The 19,906-nt window shown below is 42.5% G+C and overlaps 1 protein-coding gene across 5 annotated transcripts in view; it reads left to right on the plus strand.

The window, feature by feature from the left end:
- The window catches only part of LOC111148024 (Meis homeobox 1), a 134,111-nt gene that overhangs the window by 23,598 nt on the left and 90,607 nt on the right, over window positions 1-19,906 (plus strand). For all 5 annotated transcript variants that reach the window (XM_022504370.1, XM_022504374.1, XM_022504373.1 and 2 more), the window contains one exon: window positions 5,236-5,347. In XM_022504370.1, the coding sequence (XP_022360078.1) occupies window positions 5,236-5,347 (112 nt within the window). The remainder of the gene's footprint in view (window positions 1-5,235; window positions 5,348-19,906) is intronic.

The following is a 19,906-nucleotide window of genomic DNA, read 5'->3' on the forward strand; positions in this document are numbered from 1 at the left end:
CAAACCTTTTTCAGATGTTTTATGATATTTAATATCGGAGATCACAGTATCAGATGACAGTTTAACACAGGAGCCTTCTACATATCACTTAAGTTATTCATTTGTTCATTCAGAAATATATTTGTATTTACTTTGTTACAGACACTTTCCTGGGATGGAGGGCATACAGATGAATAAGATATAGTTCGGGACTTCAAAACATTCATAGTATAGAATTCTACGGGTCACTGCAAAACAATGTGGGAATGAAATGACAGAAGTGTTCATGTGGTGCTTTGTGTACATCCTGGGGGAAGAGTTGCGTGTGTGTGTGTGTGTGTGCACGCGCGCACGTGCGCGCATGTGTATCTGGGAAGGCTTTTTGGGGGAGGTGTTATCTGAGCTGTAACTTAATTAACAAGTAGGAAGTAATTAGGGGCTAGGGCTAGGGTGGGGGGTGGTAGTGGGAGAGGATGACAATTGGCCTGGAGGGACGGGCAGAATGTATCTTTCAGAAGTCACGTGCTAGAGCACTAGAAACAGGTTGAGGAATGGTCCCCAGGGGGTGGACTATGAGGGCATACTCTATGAGGGCTAAGGACCCCAGAGGTAGTATTCTGTAGGCAGTAGGGAGCTGTTCATTCATTCATTCAACAAACATTTCCTGAGTACCAACCAAGTACTGGGCACTGAACTTGATAGGCAGGATACAACGGCAAGCAAGAGTGACCAGCTCTGTCCTCAACTCTAGTGAGATTGAACTGGGAAGTGATATGAATCAACTCTTTAAAGCTGGGAGGGCCTGAATAAGACCAGCAATCACTAAGGTAAAAAATGAGAGATTTATTTGCGAACGACTTAGGGGTAAAAATGAACAAGACTTGATGGCTGATTGGATGTCTGGGGGAGGGGGATAGGTGTCATGGATGGTCCTTCAGTTTATACCATGGATAGATGGGGTTATACCTACTGGGATCAATAACAAAGAAGAATAAATAGGATTTTGGTCGGGAGATGAAGAATTTAGCTTTGGACTTGTTGAGTGAGGTGAATGTCTTTTCATGGAGAGGGTTTAGCAGATAGTTGGGCATACAAGTCTAAAGACCAAAGAAGAGATCCAGAAACACAAATTTTGTGGCATATGGGTGAGAACTCGAATTACGGTAGTGAAAGGAATTGTCTAATGAAAACATGAAAAGTGATATGAAGACCAGAAGTTATGGCCCAAGTTAAGGCATAGATGGTAAAGGGATGGAAAAGATGGAGAGAGGAAAAGTTACCAATAGATAACTTCATTCAGGAGGAAGGATAGTTTGGGAAGTTGCAGTTCATCTCTTGGAATATTGGTGGGCAGTAAACGATGAATGATTCAGGTTAGTTCCCTAAGCCTTGACTGAGAACAGAGCATGCACCGTACATTGTGCTGAGCTGAGAAAGGGAAGATCCAGATATTATCCTTGCCGTAGAGGAGCCTGTGGTCAAGGAGGTCATTGCCTCTATTTGACTACCAGATAGCACTATAATTGCCTTATAAATAAAAAAATACCACTCGATGAATCTTAGCATAGCATCATTAAAAAAACCCTTATTTCCAAGCATTCTTGAGAAATGATAGAAGGCATGGGAGTGTTCAACCCTTTGAAGAGAGAAAGCATGGGGAGAATCATATGCTTGTACCACATATTTAAAATGGCTGTCTTTTGGGGCTCCACAACTAGACAAAATGTGAGTAGAAATTAGAAGGAAATGAAACTAGTTTGTATGCTATATATTTATATAGTGACCAAGAACTTCCTGATGGAGCAAAGCTTCTCACTGGCTGCCTCCATTTATGACAAAAGAAATGATGTCTGGAGGACCACTGGGTCTCAGTGTCAGGTTAAAGTGTTGACTCCGCGATCTTGAAGGTGTCTCCAGCTCTGGCTTTTCCATCTAGCCCTGTGAGTGTCTCCTAGAGTGGTGGTTCTCAGTCTTTTAAAGAATCACATACCCCTTTCACAATCTGATGAAAAGTTATGGACATTCTCTCCAGGGGAAAAAAATGCAAGTATGCCCATAAACACAATTATTGCTAAAACAAGACCCCCCAACCCACCCCAAAGTCTTTAGGAGGTCTCTGGACTTCAGGTTAGGACCTCTTGTCCTAATAGATTTCTAATAGATGGGAACATAGGTATGAATTACTCTGAAATTACATACACTGAAGAAAAAAGCCTCTTTGGGACTTAATTCAGAACCATGACTATAGTTTGCTATACATCTAATGCAATGCATCATTGATTTTATCCTGTCAGCCTTACTTTACAAGTGGCCCCAAGCAACTCACAACTTCACAGATATATGTACATAATCATATGCACATATTTTATTTTAAAAATAATAATGATGCTGTTTGGTGTAACCACAGAGAGTCACAGAGATATGTTATTGTAACTGAGATTCTCGGGTAGTTGGAATTTGGGGGAGTTCTTTCTGATTAGGGCTGTCTTACATATTTATGCCAGAAGAGTTCATGAGCTATTTCTGATACTTAGACTTTAATCATGCTTAATGAACTGAACTAAACATAATTCTTGTTCTGTTTTGGTAACCTTGTGGATTTCTCCTAATGCTCAGTTTTGTATGACTATACCATTCTTGAAATGCTAATACCCAAAATGCTAATTCAAGAGAGGACCACAAAAGTTAGATTTCATTTCAGAGAAGGGCATTCAGTATTCACAGGCCTCTCTGGAAAAGCAAGGCAGCGAGAAGAGTGGTATTAGGTGGAAAATATTGGCTCCTACCTTTGGTGAACACACAAATTTAAACATATAGGTTGCACAAAATTTGGATAAACTGAGGTGGAATCCAACATTTCTTGCATGAATGCCTGTATAATGTGGCGATAGCTGTGAGAAAAGAGGAGCCCGGCATCTAAGACCCAACACAATGAAAATGCAATGAATCGGAATGCCTCACAGATCATAGCGGAATCAGAATTTCCAGCAAGGAAAATCTTTTCATGGTGAATTAAGTGGTGGATGAAGAAAAATGGTGATGAAAAAAGGTAGGCACAGATCACAAACACTGGGCTCAGGGCTCACTGCTGAAGATTTAAGAACCTTAGCTAAAGCTATGCAGAATAGAATGTGGAAAATTGAATTTACTAAACAATTAAGCATTGAATTAATCTACATCCTGCACAGTAGAAAAGTGGGGGAGGGAGCAGAGCAGAGCTGAATAAATCAGTGGAGCTCATTAAAAGATAGTGAATATATCAGGTCTGTTGTAGCATAAAGGAGGACAGTTTCCTGTATAACATGGAATAATTCTTGGGTTCTAAGTCACCTTTCTGGAGTCCTAGTCTTAATCAGATTAACAAACTTGCTTCTGATGAGGTTATTCTGTTGCTCTGTATTTTAGCTTGTTCTCGGTAGCCTTTCTATTAATTACGAGTCAGATCACCAGTCAACAATAGTAGTGAGGGACAACATAAATAAAATGAGAGAGCCCAGGAGATGTCACTCGCAGGATCTCATGCATCCTGAAACTCCCACGGGTTCTTGCAGCCTCCCACATGCCTTGCCGGTCTTTTGTTCAATTACAGTTAATGCAATACTTTGCCATTTTCTCCTTCTAATTATATTTTCAAGTGGGATTTGTAGCACATAGAAAAACATCCTTTTACATGTCGAGGCACCGGGGTTTTGTGCCTGGCATTGTCTGTCCCCTGGGCGCTGTACCATTCTTTCTGCAGAGCTCTGAGTAAACAAGTCCCCCTTTTAGAGCTGCAGTTGTACAAACTGAAAATTTATGCATTAACTGTTTGCATTCTGAGCATGTGTTCCAGATTACGTCTTCCAGCATTCTCCTGACATGCTGCAGAATGCGTGTTTGTCAAAAGCTCCCCTCTCACGGCGCGCCTATCTTTCCATCCCAGCATCAGCGGATCAGTTAGCACCATTTTTGAGAATATGCATAATGGTTGAGCTGGACACACAAGTGGTGGCTCTTTCTGCAACTCTGCTTCATTCTGGGGGGCCACGTTAGTCTTCTGGCCAAGGTTGTAGAGTGGGTGGCAGGCAGGCATTCCTCTTCAGGAACGGGGACTCTTCCCTTTGATTGGTACGCAGCACGCCTGGGCTCTTCCCCTTTCTTTCTCTGGGTGTCACAGACATTTTGACCCCTCAGCCTTTCTTATCTTCTCTGGGACACGGAAGTACTTCTCGAGACAGAAGCGAAGAGCACTCTGATTTTGCTGGGCACATTCAAAGCGTTGGGAGGGTCAGTAGACTTTACTACTACGCAGCCATGAACGGGGACAGCCTGGGATTGAGACGAGGTGGGCCTATTTTACACACAAGATCATCCTGCCTTGCCACTAATAATCTTGGAGACAAACACCACTTCCCAGCCAAGGACCAGCTTTCTTTTCTGCATCATTCCTACCGTGCGGGATGACCAGTGACTCATAAGACTGTTTTTGAAACCTAGCGCTAAAAGCTAATTAAAATCTTTTCTGGTGATAAAGGGAGATTTGGGAGAAGTGTTGCCATGATTGTTTTCCCCAAGAATTTAATTTACTGCCAATTTTTCCTATCTGAATGTTACTTTCAAATGCACCCAGTGATAAGAAGCAACATCTGTTTTCCGTTCAATAGTACAAGAAGGCTCGGCATGGGGCTGAGTGTACACAGTCCATGTGAATCTATTGTTATTCTCATTCCTTTTTTGTCCCTGTGCCTGGTCCATTTGCCATGTACCATCCGGCAAACAGCTGACACATACTAGCTATTATGGACCCCGGCCTAATTGTGAGTCTTAAAAGCTCTGCCATGTTTGTCTTCCAGGGTGAATCAGAGGCCTCTGTAAACCGCAGTGTTAGAGACCACTGCTCTCATTTTGCATTTTCAGAACAGGAGCAGACTGTTGTGCCAGAGGGTTTGTTGACGTTAAAAATATAGTCAGAATCAAGTGGCAGCACTCCCCGCCCCCACGTCTTTGCCTGGAACGTTTTTGTTTTCCTTGGTAATAAAGCATACAATTACTTATAGAATAACTATTCGTAGATATTATTTTAGCTCAGAGGCAGAAACTGGCCAATTTTAAATGTGCCAACGTAGCTCCGAGCTGGCGCCGTTTGCGGAGGGGAACGGGAAAGGTGGGTTGGCCGTCCGGCCTAGGCTTCCCTGGCTTCGTCACTGTATGATGGGATCCCACTGGACCAGTGTTAACAGACCACTCTATTTGGATTTCTGATTTGTGCCCCTACAGCCCTCTTGGAACAGAGATCACGATGACACAGCATCGACTCGTTCGGGAGGAACCCCGGGCCCTTCCAGTGGCGGCCACACATCGCACAGTGGGGATAACAGCAGTGAGCAAGGTAGGAGAGGTGTTCTCATTCTCTCGTGCTACTCGTTTCATTTTTAAGGGTTGAAAAATCAGAAATGTCTAGTTAGTTCCTATTAATCCAGTTTCTCCTAGAACATAAGCCCTTTAGAGTAGGGGAATCAGCTTCTCTTATTTGTTCCTCCAGACCCTTTCTTCTTTTGTGCCACCCCAGCTGCCTAACTGGCCATCACCTGCTCACCTCCAGAAAACAGGGTCGGTGAATTGACTGGGGGCAAGATTAGAGGAGATTAGAAGTTCAAGTGTGTGTAAAGAGCATGCGCACTATTACCCTGCGATACAAATAAAAAAAGTATTTTTATTACCTGCCCTTAGAGGCTTCTCAAGAGATCATGAAGAAACATCTTTCATGATTCCAAGTCAGTGATGTCTTCAGATGCTTAGAAGGCCGTAGCCTTTTGGGAACCCATACTGGGCTTCCCTCTCCACCGGGTTGAGGCTGTTTTTTTCCGGATTTGCTTATCCGAATCTCTTAAGTGCTTGACTTCATTGCAAAGTCAGACTACAGGGAATTAGGGAGAAATGAAAAGAAGCCAGATCCATTTAGCTCGTCCTGTTCCTTGAATGCACATACCTGTGTGTGTACTTGGGCGTCCATGGCTATGCACGTCTGACCGTGACTAGTAGGAAAGAAAGTTTTAACATGTAGTTCATCTTCAGCGAAAAGGCGAATGGGTATTCAGATGTCTTGTGCTGCCTTCAGTGAGACCCACTGCAGAGGAATTTTGCGTTCAGTTAGCGCAACCAAAGCTTAAGAGCGTATTCTCTATTTGAATATAAAAAGACGGCTTTATTAAAGTTGACTCTGAGCCCACAGTACGTGCATACTTTAAAATCCGGTGTGATGATGGCGTGCCACTAGACAACAAAAGAATTTTGTTTTCTCACATACATTGGGCTGGACCAATTAGATTTGCAAAGTCTAAAATGAATTTGACATCATTAATTGGAAAACAAAACTAGGAAAGCCTTTTTTTTTTTTTTAAGGCACGTGTATGCTACTTGGACTGGGAATAACTTCTACACATAGAATTTTAAGCATCTGAGATATTTTATTGTTCAAAGGAAAGTTGCTGACTTCACCACAACTCTGAGTGTAGTAAAAAATGGAGCCCACGATAGTAAACGCGTTGAGAGCTGAGGCAGAAACATGTAACCTCTGACCTCTGACTTTTACTGGAAACTGATATGCAGCATAAATCCATGGGGCCTTTTCTCTTTCAAGTGTGTGTATGTATGTGTGATGGTGTTGAGGCTCCCGGGGCTAGAACTAAGGTGATGTCGGCACTTTCAATAGGAAGCCCTATTTTCAGCTTCTTCCATGAGTTTCCAAAAAGGTGGAAAAGGGATCTAAATTCTTCTTCCTGTACTCCAAAATTGCTACATGAGGTCATAGCCTCTTGTTTTATCTGTTTGTTTCTTTTTCTTTTTCGTTTCTTGCTTTAAAATATATATATATGATCTATCATCTAGGAACAGGCAGGTAGCTTAGCTGCTGCTTTGATAGCTTGCGAACTGCTGAAACGGACTTGAATGTAAAATTGTAGCATATGTGCTTTCTCCAGCGTAATCTGATGAAAGGATTTTGAGAGGCCAAAGGCCCTGTCCTAGTTCTTCCCCTGTGACATGTCATAACAGGGAATTGGGAATTTTGCATGTTTCCTTTTCCTTCAACAAGTGTTATCCAAAGGCCAATTTAATAAGGAATTTGATCGTAACCTGGAGACATGTCTCTTTACATTACCTGAGTTTTCTAATTACATTATTTCTCTTTTGTACTTTTCACATCAGATCACCACCTATTCTGCTTTTTTTTTTTAAAAGAATTTTCCCATAAATGATATCATCTGAATGAGCTCCGTTGAGCCTTTCTAAAACAATCCTGGCCCCATTTGACAGAGGAGGAAAATAAGGTATGGATGCACTGAGAGCTTTGGGTCTCGGGCAGCATCAGACCCCAAATTTCAGTTTCCTGATTATTTGTCTAAGATTGTTCTCCTCATGCCCTCTTTCTTGGCTCTCCACTGAGGAATGAAGCCAATGACTCCCACTGTGATCCAAAAGAAGCCTTCTGTGTAGACTTTCCCCCCCAGCCCCCACCCAACACCTTGAGAGCCGAGGCACAGAAGGCCCTCCTGTGGTCTTACCTGCCCTTCTCTGTGGCTTCTCCTCCTGGGCAGTGTGCTTTCTCTCTGGCTAAATGCAGAATGATGCCTGCAAGTGTTGCTGCTACTACATCTGTGCATTTCCATGCCAACCGTGACCCTTCTAAACCTTTTTTCATCCCTGAGACCTGTGGAGCTGGGTCTTTGTGCAGCCTTCAGATTAACTGTGCACAGTGGCTTTTCCATGTTTGCCCTGCCTGCCTTTTCTGGCAGCCATAGATATGTAAGCTGTGCCAGCGTTTGGCCCGTAATGCATGTCCTGAATAGTTATTTACACAGTTTGAGTCCATTTTAGTCAACTGGGTAAATAACAGCCCTCTTCAAAAGATTTATAAATCCATAAATATGTCTTTATACATACCCAATAGACAGAAATAACTCAATCTGTCAAGAACATATCCAAAGAGGTGTTTCCCCCACAGACAGGAGTAATATATATTTTAAAACTTTCTCTCAGTGTTATTTGTACTGTGTTTCTTTTTCCTCATTCCTTTTCATTTTTCACCACTTCATTATGGCACCTGTGGTACAAAAAACAAAACAAAAAAAAAAAAACCAAAAAAAAAAAAACCAAGCACAACAACAACAAAAAACCAAAAAACAGAAAAGAAATCCCTAGGCTCTAGTCTTCTGTTACTTTATCTGCGCATGACATAGGCATGAAGCAGGCTATATCTCAACCAAGTCCTGTTCTTTTGGACTTTCAAAGTTTAAAAAAAAAAGAAGTCATTCAGGAAATTTGTAATGTTCTGACAGATTTCAAAATACAGTGACAATTCCTAGTGAGGCTTCCAGCAATTTGGGGGATTTTGAGTGCCCGATGACTTGCCAAATTAGCAGCTGTTGTGGTTGATGGAATAGTTTTAGTCCAAATTTTTATCTAATCATAAAAATATAAAAGAGAAAATCCAATGCTGGGCATTCTAAAAAGAGTACATGCAAGATACATAATTAAGAAGATGCTAAAGACTATTATTCTTCAGGGATTTGATGTTTATTTATGATTTACATAATACTCCTTTCCCCCCAACTCAAACCGTTTATCGTGGTAACTTTTCTGATGGTCTCTACTTTCATTTAATGTGAACACTTGTGGCCGTTTGCAGAAAGTGATTCTTTGACAGTGAAGCTCCTTGAAGCTGGCATTGAAAAGGAAGGCCTCACGCCTGTATTTGGTTGGGGTTCTGGTGATGTTGCTCTGACATTGATTCTGGGTACTCCTTCACTTCCTCAGAGCACTGCCGAAGCTACGACATTGGATCCTGATTTTATCCTTGTCTCTTATTTGCCCCTTTCCCATTCCAGAAGAGAAAAAAAGTAAGCTCAGAAATACTGAAGTAACAGTCAGAGTCAACTCCAGGATCTTGTCTCTTGGCTTTGCTTCGTGACCCCATTAGGATGGGCTGTTTTCACGACCCCAGGCGGGGTCTCACATATAAGATGAGGTGCATATTGGCAGACACGTGACTCCTTCCTCTGTCTTTTTTCTCCTACCATGTGCAGCTGCCCTACTGACCAGAACCAGGGTCTCCTCTAGGAAGCATGTGGCTTGGAGCAGGAGAACACCAAGCACATTTGGTGTCTCTCCCCACCGTATTTGGACTCTTTCCCAAGAGGGTTGCCATAGTCACCCTATAACTCACAAGCAGTTTTGGTTATGACTGACCATGGTTTGCATTTGGACGTGTCTTCCTTTTTTTTTTTTTGGTTCAATGTCAAGAGAGATGAGTATATGCTAGCAATAAAATAACACAATAACATGTTAAGGGCTATCTGTCAGTGTAGGCATTTCCAACCCTCACTTCGTAAAAGAGATCACAAAGGTTCAGAGAGGCTAGGAAACTTGCCCAAAGTCATATACGGGTCAGTAGTAGAGTCAGGACCCGAACCCATACAGCGTGACTCTAGGGCCCATGCTCCTGAGGCCTGTGTTCTCTGGTGCTTTCGTGTGGCGAGGAATGGAAAACAGATCGTTGATGAACCCTCTTTCTCTTACCAAGTTGAGGCCTCTTTCAACAGTGTTTGTACCAGGCCTGTCCCTGTCTCTGTAATGGTGAAGGAGCTGGTAATAGGCCAGAGTCAGCGTTAGCGTCAGGGGGGTTATACTCTGCTGGGGAGTGAGAATCTAGATTCTAGTGTTAAGTAGAATGAGAGATTCACAGAGAAATGTGATGATTGATATAATTAATTTGTATTACGTATTAAGAGCCTATACCATTTCACTCATTCACAGATTTATTGAATCGAAACTAGGAGCATACAAAACAAATAAGGACATTTCTCTTGCAGAGCATTCCCCATTTAAAGCTCATCTCATTTTCCTCTTTTGTGAGAAAAAAGAGAAAGTATTATTTCTATGTTGAAATTTGATATAAGGGGCACCTGGGTGGCTCAGTGGGTTAAAGCCTCTGCCTTCGGCTCAGGTCATGATCCCAGGGTCCTGTGATCGAGCCCCACATCGGGCTCTCTGCTCGGCAGGGAGCCTGCTTCCTCCTCTGTCTCTCTCTCTCTGCCTGCCTCTCTGTCTACTTGTGATCTCTGTCAAATAAATAAATAAAATCTTTAAAAAAAAAAAAAAGAAATTTGATATAAAACATCTCAACCTGAAAGGGCTTTAATGATTGCTGAAACCTCTAAAACCCACTTCTGAACTTCTCCTTTTGGGGGGCAGGACTCAGTTCAACAATAGTATCTTTGCTCCTACTTAAAAATAAAAAAGCAAGACCAGCATGTTTCTTTAAAGAGGAATAATTGAAAAGTACTGCTATTTCTTTGTAATAATGTGTGATAGTTGCAATGCCTCCCAGTGTACCCCCCCCCCAACTCCAGCTTTTGTGTGAGTTCAGGCAACCTACAGGCAGAAGGCAATCCCATTTATTATTGAAGGGAATCTGAAGGCAGTTGTTTCAGGCTTGGGGGACCAGCAGGCAGAGCTGGCTGGGAGGGGGCGGGGAGCCGGGAGAGGGGCAGCAGGGAAGGGCCACATTACGTTCCAGATGACTAAGCAACGATTTATATACCAGCTTGCCTTTTTACATGAAGAAGAAAAGTAATAACAGCCCAAACCCGGGCATTTGAAACAGTCAGCTGTCCGATGAATAATGGGATAGGTGGGAAGGAGCGCTCTGATTGGATGTCTTAATGAGCACATTTCTTGCAGAGTTTGGGCTGCAGTTCCCCTTGACCTTTGCCCTTTATTGACCAAACTGACACTTCATTTTTCACATACTTCCAATTATGGCTCGGCTTAAGTGTTGCCCTCCCTCCTTTATTTCTTTCCTATGGACAACTTGAGAGTGGTTGAGGCCACAGAAGATATTTTAATTTGAAAAACTACCGTCGCAACTCAGGTTTGGGATGTAATCTGTAATCTGCAGTTTTTCAGATGAAAACACAAAGTGAACGCTGCTTGTTTGGAAACAGTTTTCTTTGCCTTCTTTTTTTTTTAATCCCAACTGATTTTTAAAACAGTGTTTATAAGAACCTCAGAACCCTGTGAATCCAAAAAAAAAAAAAAAAAGTTTGTTTGGGTTTTTTTCATCCCATTTGTCCACTGGTCAGGGTAACTTGAATGATCTCTATTTGTTCACACTTACTTGTTAAGTCTTACACTTCTGCGGGGACTTCTTGTATTTCAGTGGTGCCCTAATGCTTTTTGACTAATACGCTTCGGAGAGAAAAGTAAAATATAATTGTGACCGCAGGCCTTCACCCTTAGACCACTGTAGCCTCGTGTGTTACTTTAGTCACACTTCATGTTGGGCTGCAGATTAAAGAGTGGCCTTTGCGCGCAGTGGCAGGCAGAAGAGGAAAATGATTTCCTGATGGGAAAAGTCAGGTGTAAAAAAGGAAGGGGAAGTTATTATACTCAGCAAATCCTTGTTATCAAAAGGTCCATATCATTAACTTATCAAACACGTTGAACGAGATGGATAGACAGAGAACTGTTTTTCCAGAACAACCCATGCTGTATATTCAACCTTTCCTTTTATTGACTCATCAAATGCGAGTAACTGTTTTCTGTTCCCCATTCTCTTGACTTCTAGCATCATGAAAGCAGGTCATCTCAAAACAAAGAAAAATAACTTTGTCATCTAAAGAGCAGTAACTGTATATTTAGGGGGCATGCACTTGGCCGTGAGTATTTTCACAGAGAGTGCATCTTCTGACTATTAGGTGACATTGCTGGGAAGCTGGAAGTCAGTGTTTTTCATCTTAAGCAACTGAAAAATGCCTCTGAAATTATTTACTCCCAAATATATTTCCCTCCGACACAGAAGCATTTGTTCCAAAAGTGCATGAGGTGTTACCTACTTTGTTATGTAGCCCTCTGGCATATCCATGGCATAATTTTACTATAATATGGTAATAAAAGAATATGTAAAAGGCAGACAAAGGTTCTGTCTTTTTCTGTAAGGTGACCTCTGTTACCAAGTAACTGCTTTACTTATGAGCTTATTAAAAACTCAAAAAATGAGCTTTTCATACTTCATAGGCATTGATGTGAAAATGAGCTGTCCTGTGAGTAGTTTTCTTGATCATTTTTAGAACAATTGATTAGCCAAAGAGCTCCTGTCATTAGTTGACATTGACTGATAGCAATTTGTCACAAGCTCTGAAGGTCAGCTAGACAGTTGGAGTTTCAGCCTGCCTTTGATTGACCTTTACTGATTCCATCCTCATGTGATTGGCTTTGAATAGGTATGACCCTCGATTGGAAGAGACAAGGCATTTGTCACCAGGGTCATTTCTTATATTTTCTGTTGATTGCTCATTTTTATTTATGTGTGAACTCACGGTCTGGATATCTTATCAAATTTATACTCTAATTTTTGAAATGTAAAAGGTGTGATCCTTGTTAACCATGGCCTTAAAACCGCAATTCTGTTTTCTCCATGGTTTGCGGTGTGAGAGTGGACTCTGTGAGTCATGTAGACTTGGCTGCTGACACTTGGCATTGTCACCTGTGCGGACACTGGAGTTTTGTGGCATGGGATGGATGCGTGTGTGTCACGTGGAGTTTTGTTGTTGTCGCTGCTGTGGTTGTCTCTTAAGAAGTGCCTGCTCCGGGATGACTTGTAGAAGTTCTGAAATTATACCCCAGTTCTCAGGCTTTCCTAGAATTAATTACACTGGCCTCTCAAGAGTCACGTGATAGTTTTAAATAAAAAATGAGTAAAGAATTATATGAACGTTGATGTTATGTCAGTTCATTGTTTGGCTCTGCAGCCAGGAAGTATGAAAACTTTTATTTTTATTTTTTATTTTATTTTATTTTTTATAAGATTTTATTTATTTATTTGACAGACAGAGATCACATGTAGGCAGAGAGGGAGAAGCAGGCTCCCCGCTGAGCAGAGAGCCCAATGCGGGGCTCGATCCCAGGACCCCGGGATCATGACCTGAGTTGAAGGCAGAGGCTTTAACCCACTGAGCCACCCAGGCGCCCCTGAAAACTTTTTTAAAAAGGTATCTTCCTGTCAGTTTCCCTCAGCCTGCTGTAAGTTAGAGAAGGCCTCTCTGGCTGTTCATAGTGTTAGCTTTTCACTGAGAGTGAATAGATGTTCTGTCATGGTGGACTCAAGAGTTGTTTGTAATGCTCCATTCTTTCTTCCCAGAACTGTAAGCTATTTTCCCCCAACTGCATCACGTAGAGAAGAAATATTCCATTCTTCTATTAATAATGTGGGTTTTATTACCTCGTGTTAATGATAAAAACGGCGACCCGAGCTTTAAAAACCTAGATACTAATGTGTCATTATGTAATTATTTAATGCAGTTTCTAACGAAGGCCTTTTTTTTTTTTTTTTTAAATTTTCCCTCATTCTCTTTCCCTTTCCCTTCTTGATTCTGCGCTGGGTTTTAAGCTACATGCAGTCACTTGTTTTTTCAGATCAGCCCTCCTAGGAGTTCCAGGGCTGCCACACACAGCCCACCTGGCCCAGCTGAACCTGTGTTTTAGTTGCTACCCAGGAAAATACACCAGGAGAGGACCCATCATCACGGGTGGTGGATTCTTCACCCCGTGTCATTGTTGGCAAGGCAGAAATGAGGAAGTTAACTTTGGGGAAGTATCCATTTAATGTAGCCCAGGGAGATTAAAAAGAGTTTAGAACTGTAATAGCTTTTGCAGATAAGCCACAATATTACCAAGAGCTGTATTTAAGGGGAGAAGTGTAAATGTATCCATTCTGGTCAGGTGGTCAGAAGTGAATTAGGCGCTGACCATAAGGCAGGTGTTCTGTATGAGGCTCTGAGAACGAATAGGGCATAGTATTTGCCCTCAGGAAGTTGGTGTGTGCTACCACGAGCATCAAACATATGTAAGTGGAATATTCTCTGAATACTGAATATTCTCAGGGAGCTGTGAGTGTATTTATTTCACAATAGGCCAATGACCCAGACACAGTGAACTCTGTGAGGAGGGCTGTTGGCTGAAAGACAAGGTGGGAAACATTTAGCCTAGCTGGCACAGGGACCCCTTTTCCTTGGTCCTCTGACTGCCATAAAGGTTCAGTATCTGGTGGGCCCTGTGAGATCAATGTTGATCCATAGCCCAGTCTCAAGAACTTGGTTCAGCCCTCCCACATAGCCATGTGGCCACTCAGGGCCTCTGCTGCCTGAACCACTGGGGTCACCATTGCTCTCTCCACCATTAGTCACCTGGCTGCCAAGTCTTGCTCATCCTTTGCAGGGAATGCTGACATTTTGGGGACTGGCAATCTGGCAAGGTCAATGGTTGGATGCCTTGTCGGTGTAATATTTTTATTAATGCATAAAATAAAACACATAGGACTACAAAGGAAACTAATTATATTGAAATTCAGTTATCAAAATGTTTTAAAAAACAAATTGTAATACAGTGATATAGTGCCTTGTTAAATATGTATTAAATAACGAGGTCTAGCAGTGATTCTATCGTCTACCACATTTTTGAAATAGTGAGGAATGTAAATGATGTTTTAAGATGTTTGTAACAACTATATTGTTGTATGTAAATATGATTTCCTTTGGTGACAAAGTCACAGGTCCTGCTAATGGTTCTTTGGTTTGTCACTTACCTAAATATGCACTTGAAAGAAATGCTTATTTCAGTTAGAGGTTAGTGAGAATAAAATTTGGATCTTTCCCTTTGCAAGTAGGAAGATCTTCTGAATTTGAGCCCTGGGCCCCTTAAGTGGGGAGGGTCTATGTAGCCCAAGTTAAAAACTTCTGAACTTAGTTTAAGTGTAATCTGCAGGAAGTATTCTGTGAACTCCCAGATTGAAGGAAGTCACCCTCTTCTGTGTTGTCATGGTATCCTGTGTCTTATCCTTCCTCATACACTGAAGTGAGCCATTTGTGCACCAGCCTCCCCAGGATGCTTCCTGGGATGGGACTATGTCTTCTTCATCTTTACATCTCCTCCCAGGGTAACATAGGGTCCTGTCTCAGCATTCGTCATTCACTCTACCACAAGTTTCCTTAAAAGACCCTAAAATGTTGCAGTAGTTATGGGCACATGGCCATGGGTGGGTAATTATTTATTCAAGAGGATTGGGAACCATCTCATGCTTTCAAACTGTGATTACACTACATTCTCTCAGCACTGATTTCTTCTGGGTGCCAGATGGCTGATCACATGGCAATCCCAGTCAAAATGTAAATAGACACTGAGGTCTTACCTATCCTGACTCCCAGAGATACACTTTCACAGAAGCACTCAAGAAGAGACTCAATGGCTAGTCCTTTCAGAATTGGTGGTAGACGGGTCTGGGGATGTACCTTAAATCATGGTGCCCACCTGATCGCCGGTTCCGCCTGCTCCTATTCTTGGGCACCATCCTGTGACCCCGAACAGGCTTCGGACAGAGGATGGGTGGGGACTAGCGGGAACATTTTAGGGTCTTTTAAGGGAACTCGCAGTAGGGTGAATGACGAATGCTGAGACAGGACCTTGTGTTACCCTGGGAGGACACTTTTTTTTTTTTTTTTTAAGATTTTATTTATTTATTTGTCAGAGAGAGAGAGGGAGAGAGAGCGAGCACAGGCAGACAGAATGGCAGGCAGAGGCAGAGGGAGAAGCAGGCTCCCTGCCAAGCAAGGAGCCCGATGTGGGACTCGATCCCAGGACACTGGGATCATGACCTGAGCCGAAGGCAGCTGCTTAACCAACTGAGCCACCCAGGGGTCCCCAGTAGGGTGAATGACGAATGCTGAGACAGGACCTTGTGTTACCCTGGGAGGACACTTTTATGTCTCTGCTGTTCCCCACAGCAGACATGATTCTATCCCGTGGGATGTGATAGTCAGCTCTGCTCCTGAATTTATCTCCTTCCTTCATGAATGCTAGCACTAATTAAGGATAGTGGTAGAGGTTTTGGCTGTTGGCCTAGCAAAAACTAACCCAAACAGTAAATTTATGCCAAGCGTTTTCCTTAAAAAGAGGTAGGCGTTGTCTACCTCTTACATTGATTGGTCCCAGAAGTGTAGTTGGTAAGTTGGGTTTTGCTCAAGTGTCTGGCTTTGTGGATTAGTTCAGTCTTGCAGATAATTTTCCATAATTACTTAACCTAAAAGCATTCTGTTTGATTAGTACAATTAGCTTTGGCTTTCCCCCATTTACCAATATCAACCCATACGCATCCCTCCTAGACATAGCTCATCTCATTTCCTAACAAAGGATGAAAGAGGTGGAATTTTCTTTCACTTTTTTTTTTTTTAAGATTTTATTTGTTTATTTGAGAGAGAGAGAAATAGAGAGCATGTGAGCACGAGTCGGGGGTGGGAGGAAGAGGCAGAGGAAGAAGGAGACTCCCTGCTGAGCAGGGCCTCCATCCCAGTCCTGGGATCACGACTTTTGCCGAAGGCAGATGCTTAACCAACTGAGCCACCCAAGCATCCCATCTTTTACTTCTTTCCATATCAGAAGAAAAAGAGAATATGAACATACCTAGAAAATCTTAAATTTTCTTCAAAATTTGTATATTTTTAAGAAAGGGGGGATTGAGGAGTGAATGTAGAAAATACTGAGCTTACTTGTTGCTAGGTTATTAACATTCGATCAATGCTATCTCTTGAAAAAATTCATTTGTCTGAACTTGAAACTGTCCTTGAGTGCCCCTCTCCCAGCAGGACAGATAGCACCTTAATACCCTTTCAATTTTGATACTTTAGGAGAAGAGGATATATCTTAATTTTACAATGTACTTATATATTCTCTTCTTCATTTTAAGGAAGGGTTTAGGGATATGGTATATATCCTTAAATAAGGATATAGTATATATCTATACTATACTATACTATAAGGATTTAGTATATATAAGGATATAGTATATATATAAGGATATAGTTATCTATATTTATATAGATAGTTATACATATAAGGATATATCCTTATATACATATATACATATAAAGATATATATGTATATCTTTATATGATATATACATATCTCATATATATGTATATATATAATACATATATATGTATATCTTTATATGATATATACATATACATACATATACATATATCTTTATGTATATAAGGATATAAGGATATAGTATGTATCCAACACAAGTATATAAAGGATAAAAATCAGGATGTGAAGAAAGAAGAACAAGAGGAAAACAAACAAGAGGCCAGCCGTAAGGGCAGTACAGGACAAGACAAATTGTAAAAGAGCGCATACAATTGCTAGAGGCAGTCAGCTTGGCTCTGAGCTGCCTAGCAGCCAAAATGAAGAGTGAAATATAATTAGTTACAAGATTTACAGAGTCCACGGAAGTTGTCTGGAAGAATCCCTTTGACTGGTATGAAGACTGGAGCGAGATTCCTGCATGTGTCTGCACCCAGGGAATCTGGTGGGATTCTTGCACTTGCCTTAGTTCCTTGCATGGGGTGCTGCAGACACAGCCCATGCCCAAGAAATATTTGGTTGACCCATTTGACTAGATAGATGCCTGCATTCATATTCAGCCCAATCTTCATTTAGCTTCATGGCACCTAAGTGAGTCTCGATTTCCATGGTTGAAACAAATGGCGGCCTTTTTTCATCTGAGGCCATGGTGCCCATAGTTTCGTGATGCCATTCCCCCTTTTCTGTCTCCTTCCTCTGACCATTTCATGGTGCGCCAACTCTATTTCCCAGTCTTTTCTCCCCATCCCTGGGGTCAATGATGTGAGTGAGAATGTTCTTGTTCGGGTTATCATCCCTGGAAACCGGGTTAATGGCACCCAAGAGATTCACTGGGCAGTGAAGAACTAGGGTGCCAGCTCGGGAAGATTCAGATACCACACTCTTTAAAAATGGATGTTCTGAGGGAATGCAGTTTCAGCCTAGACAGTCGGAGGGGGCTTTGTGTTATGAATATTTGGTTCACTACATGCCAGCACCAAGAACGTCCCCTATGTGAAAGGAATACATATAGTGCAAATAGAAAATATTGCTTGATATTGTGAATTTAAAGCTTCTGAGAGGAATATTCTCAAAGATAATGGAGGAAGGAGAGAAATAGCACCATTCCCTAACTTAATGAGTATTCATTGAATGTCTACCATGTAGACATTTAGCCGAGTGCTAAATATGAGAAATCAGAGTGAAGAGGCTGTTCCTGGAACTGAGGAGCTGATGGTCCAGTGGCCAGGCTGGAAGTTCCATATGGTAGGTTAGGGCTCGTGACTAAGTGGGCCCAGTGTAATCTGGAAGTAGAGGAATGGCACCTAACAAACCGGCAGAGAGTCAGCAAGTGCTTGGTGGCCTCTCCCTGTTCCTTTCACAGGAGCAACCTTCCTCCATCCCAACACCCTTTCTCAGGGAGCCGGAATGGAACTCGGATGTGGGTCCTTCTCCACGTGGCACTTCCATCCCCATAGTTGCCTCTGGCAGCAATCTGCCAGGGATCTTCCAGCTAGTGACCCCAAGGTGGTGAGTCTGTGGTGGGAAGTTGGGGCAGGTGAAGTGGAAGGACGTGTGAGGCAAAGAAATTAGCTGGTGTGAAGGCAAGGAGGAAAGTGAAAGCATGACCCTTGGAGGCTTCGCATGTGCTTCAGCAGGAGCCGAGAACAGGGTGTGTGAGAGGAAGAGTCTGAGGGGAAGGCCAGAGGCAGCAGAGGCCAGACTGTGAACTGTGAAGGATCCTATCGGCCATCCCAAGGAATTGGGGCTTTGCTTGGGAGGCCATGGGGAGTCTTGGCAGAGCTGAGCAAAAGAGGAACAGATGTAGAGGAAGGCTGGAGTCACACTGCAGTTACTCTGAAATGCTGAGGACATGACAAGGCGCTGGAGAGGAGAGCTTTTGAGGAGGAGTTTGGACCAGACCAAGAGACTGGGGACACCAGGGATGGTGGGTTTAGAATGGTCTGGGATGATGCCAAGGTCTCAGAATACTGCTGCCTACACCACAGGTTCCTTCTGGAGGGCTCACTATTTTCTGAAGTGTACCTTCCCCTCTCCAGATATGGGGACAATATGGCTGCCCATTGCTGCCTATGGCTTTTTCCTCACACCCAAGCTGGCCAGAAGCAACACTTTTTCTCTCCCTTCCTGAGGGTGGCCCATGGAAGTCCGGCCACCACTCTCTCTCTTCTCGCTGCTTTCCCGTGGCGGGGGTGGGGAGGAGGGAGGAAGGGGGGGGAGGGCCTGCTGTCTCCATGGGGACCAGGGGGCTGGGTGGAAAGGAAGAGGCCAGGCAAGCTATCATGGGAATTCCATGACTCATTTCATCAGTTTACTGCTCTGAAAATGAGGTGACTTCCCCCTTTGCTTGACAGCTGATTGATGAACATTTCCTGAGTATTTGCAGAGTAGATGTTTTGTTACAGGGGCCTCGGTGTTCATGGACTCCCACTGGATTCTCATCCTCGTGTGTTTTTTAGCCCTTTCTCCTTCCCAGGCTGCTGATGTTTCTGTTTATGTAGAATCTTCAAATCACCTGCCCAAGACTTAAGAGACTCCAGGGCTGGAAATAGTATACTCTTGGGTTGCTGATATAACTCTGGCTACATTTGCTTTTTGCTAGAATACTAGAGAGGGAGGGGTAATTTCTTATACCAAAACTATTTGTTTAGACAACAGCACTGGCACCCGGTACTTAGAATGTCTACGTTGAAAGTTGTCCTTAAAAGTAGTGTACTTCATTTTGTGTATCTAGAATTTTTCTATTTGTTCGTTTTCAGTTTTCACTTTATTTCCCAGGATGTGGGTTTGTGTATTTTTAGAAAGATTGTCCTTTACTTTGATTCCAGATGTCCCGATGCTCTTGATAGGAAAGGAGTCAGCTTTGGAAAACATTAATTGTTCTGCCAAATGATAGAATGTTAATAAAAGCTACATAGTAAGAAGTGTCATCATTACTTTTAGGCTCCAAGAATGTTCCTTAGGCTCATT

This window comes from Enhydra lutris, unplaced genomic scaffold, assembly GCF_002288905.1.
Source record: "Enhydra lutris kenyoni isolate GAN:26980312 unplaced genomic scaffold, ASM228890v2 scaffoldscaffold18, whole genome shotgun sequence".
NCBI classification, from domain to species: domain Eukaryota; kingdom Metazoa; phylum Chordata; class Mammalia; order Carnivora; family Mustelidae; genus Enhydra; species Enhydra lutris.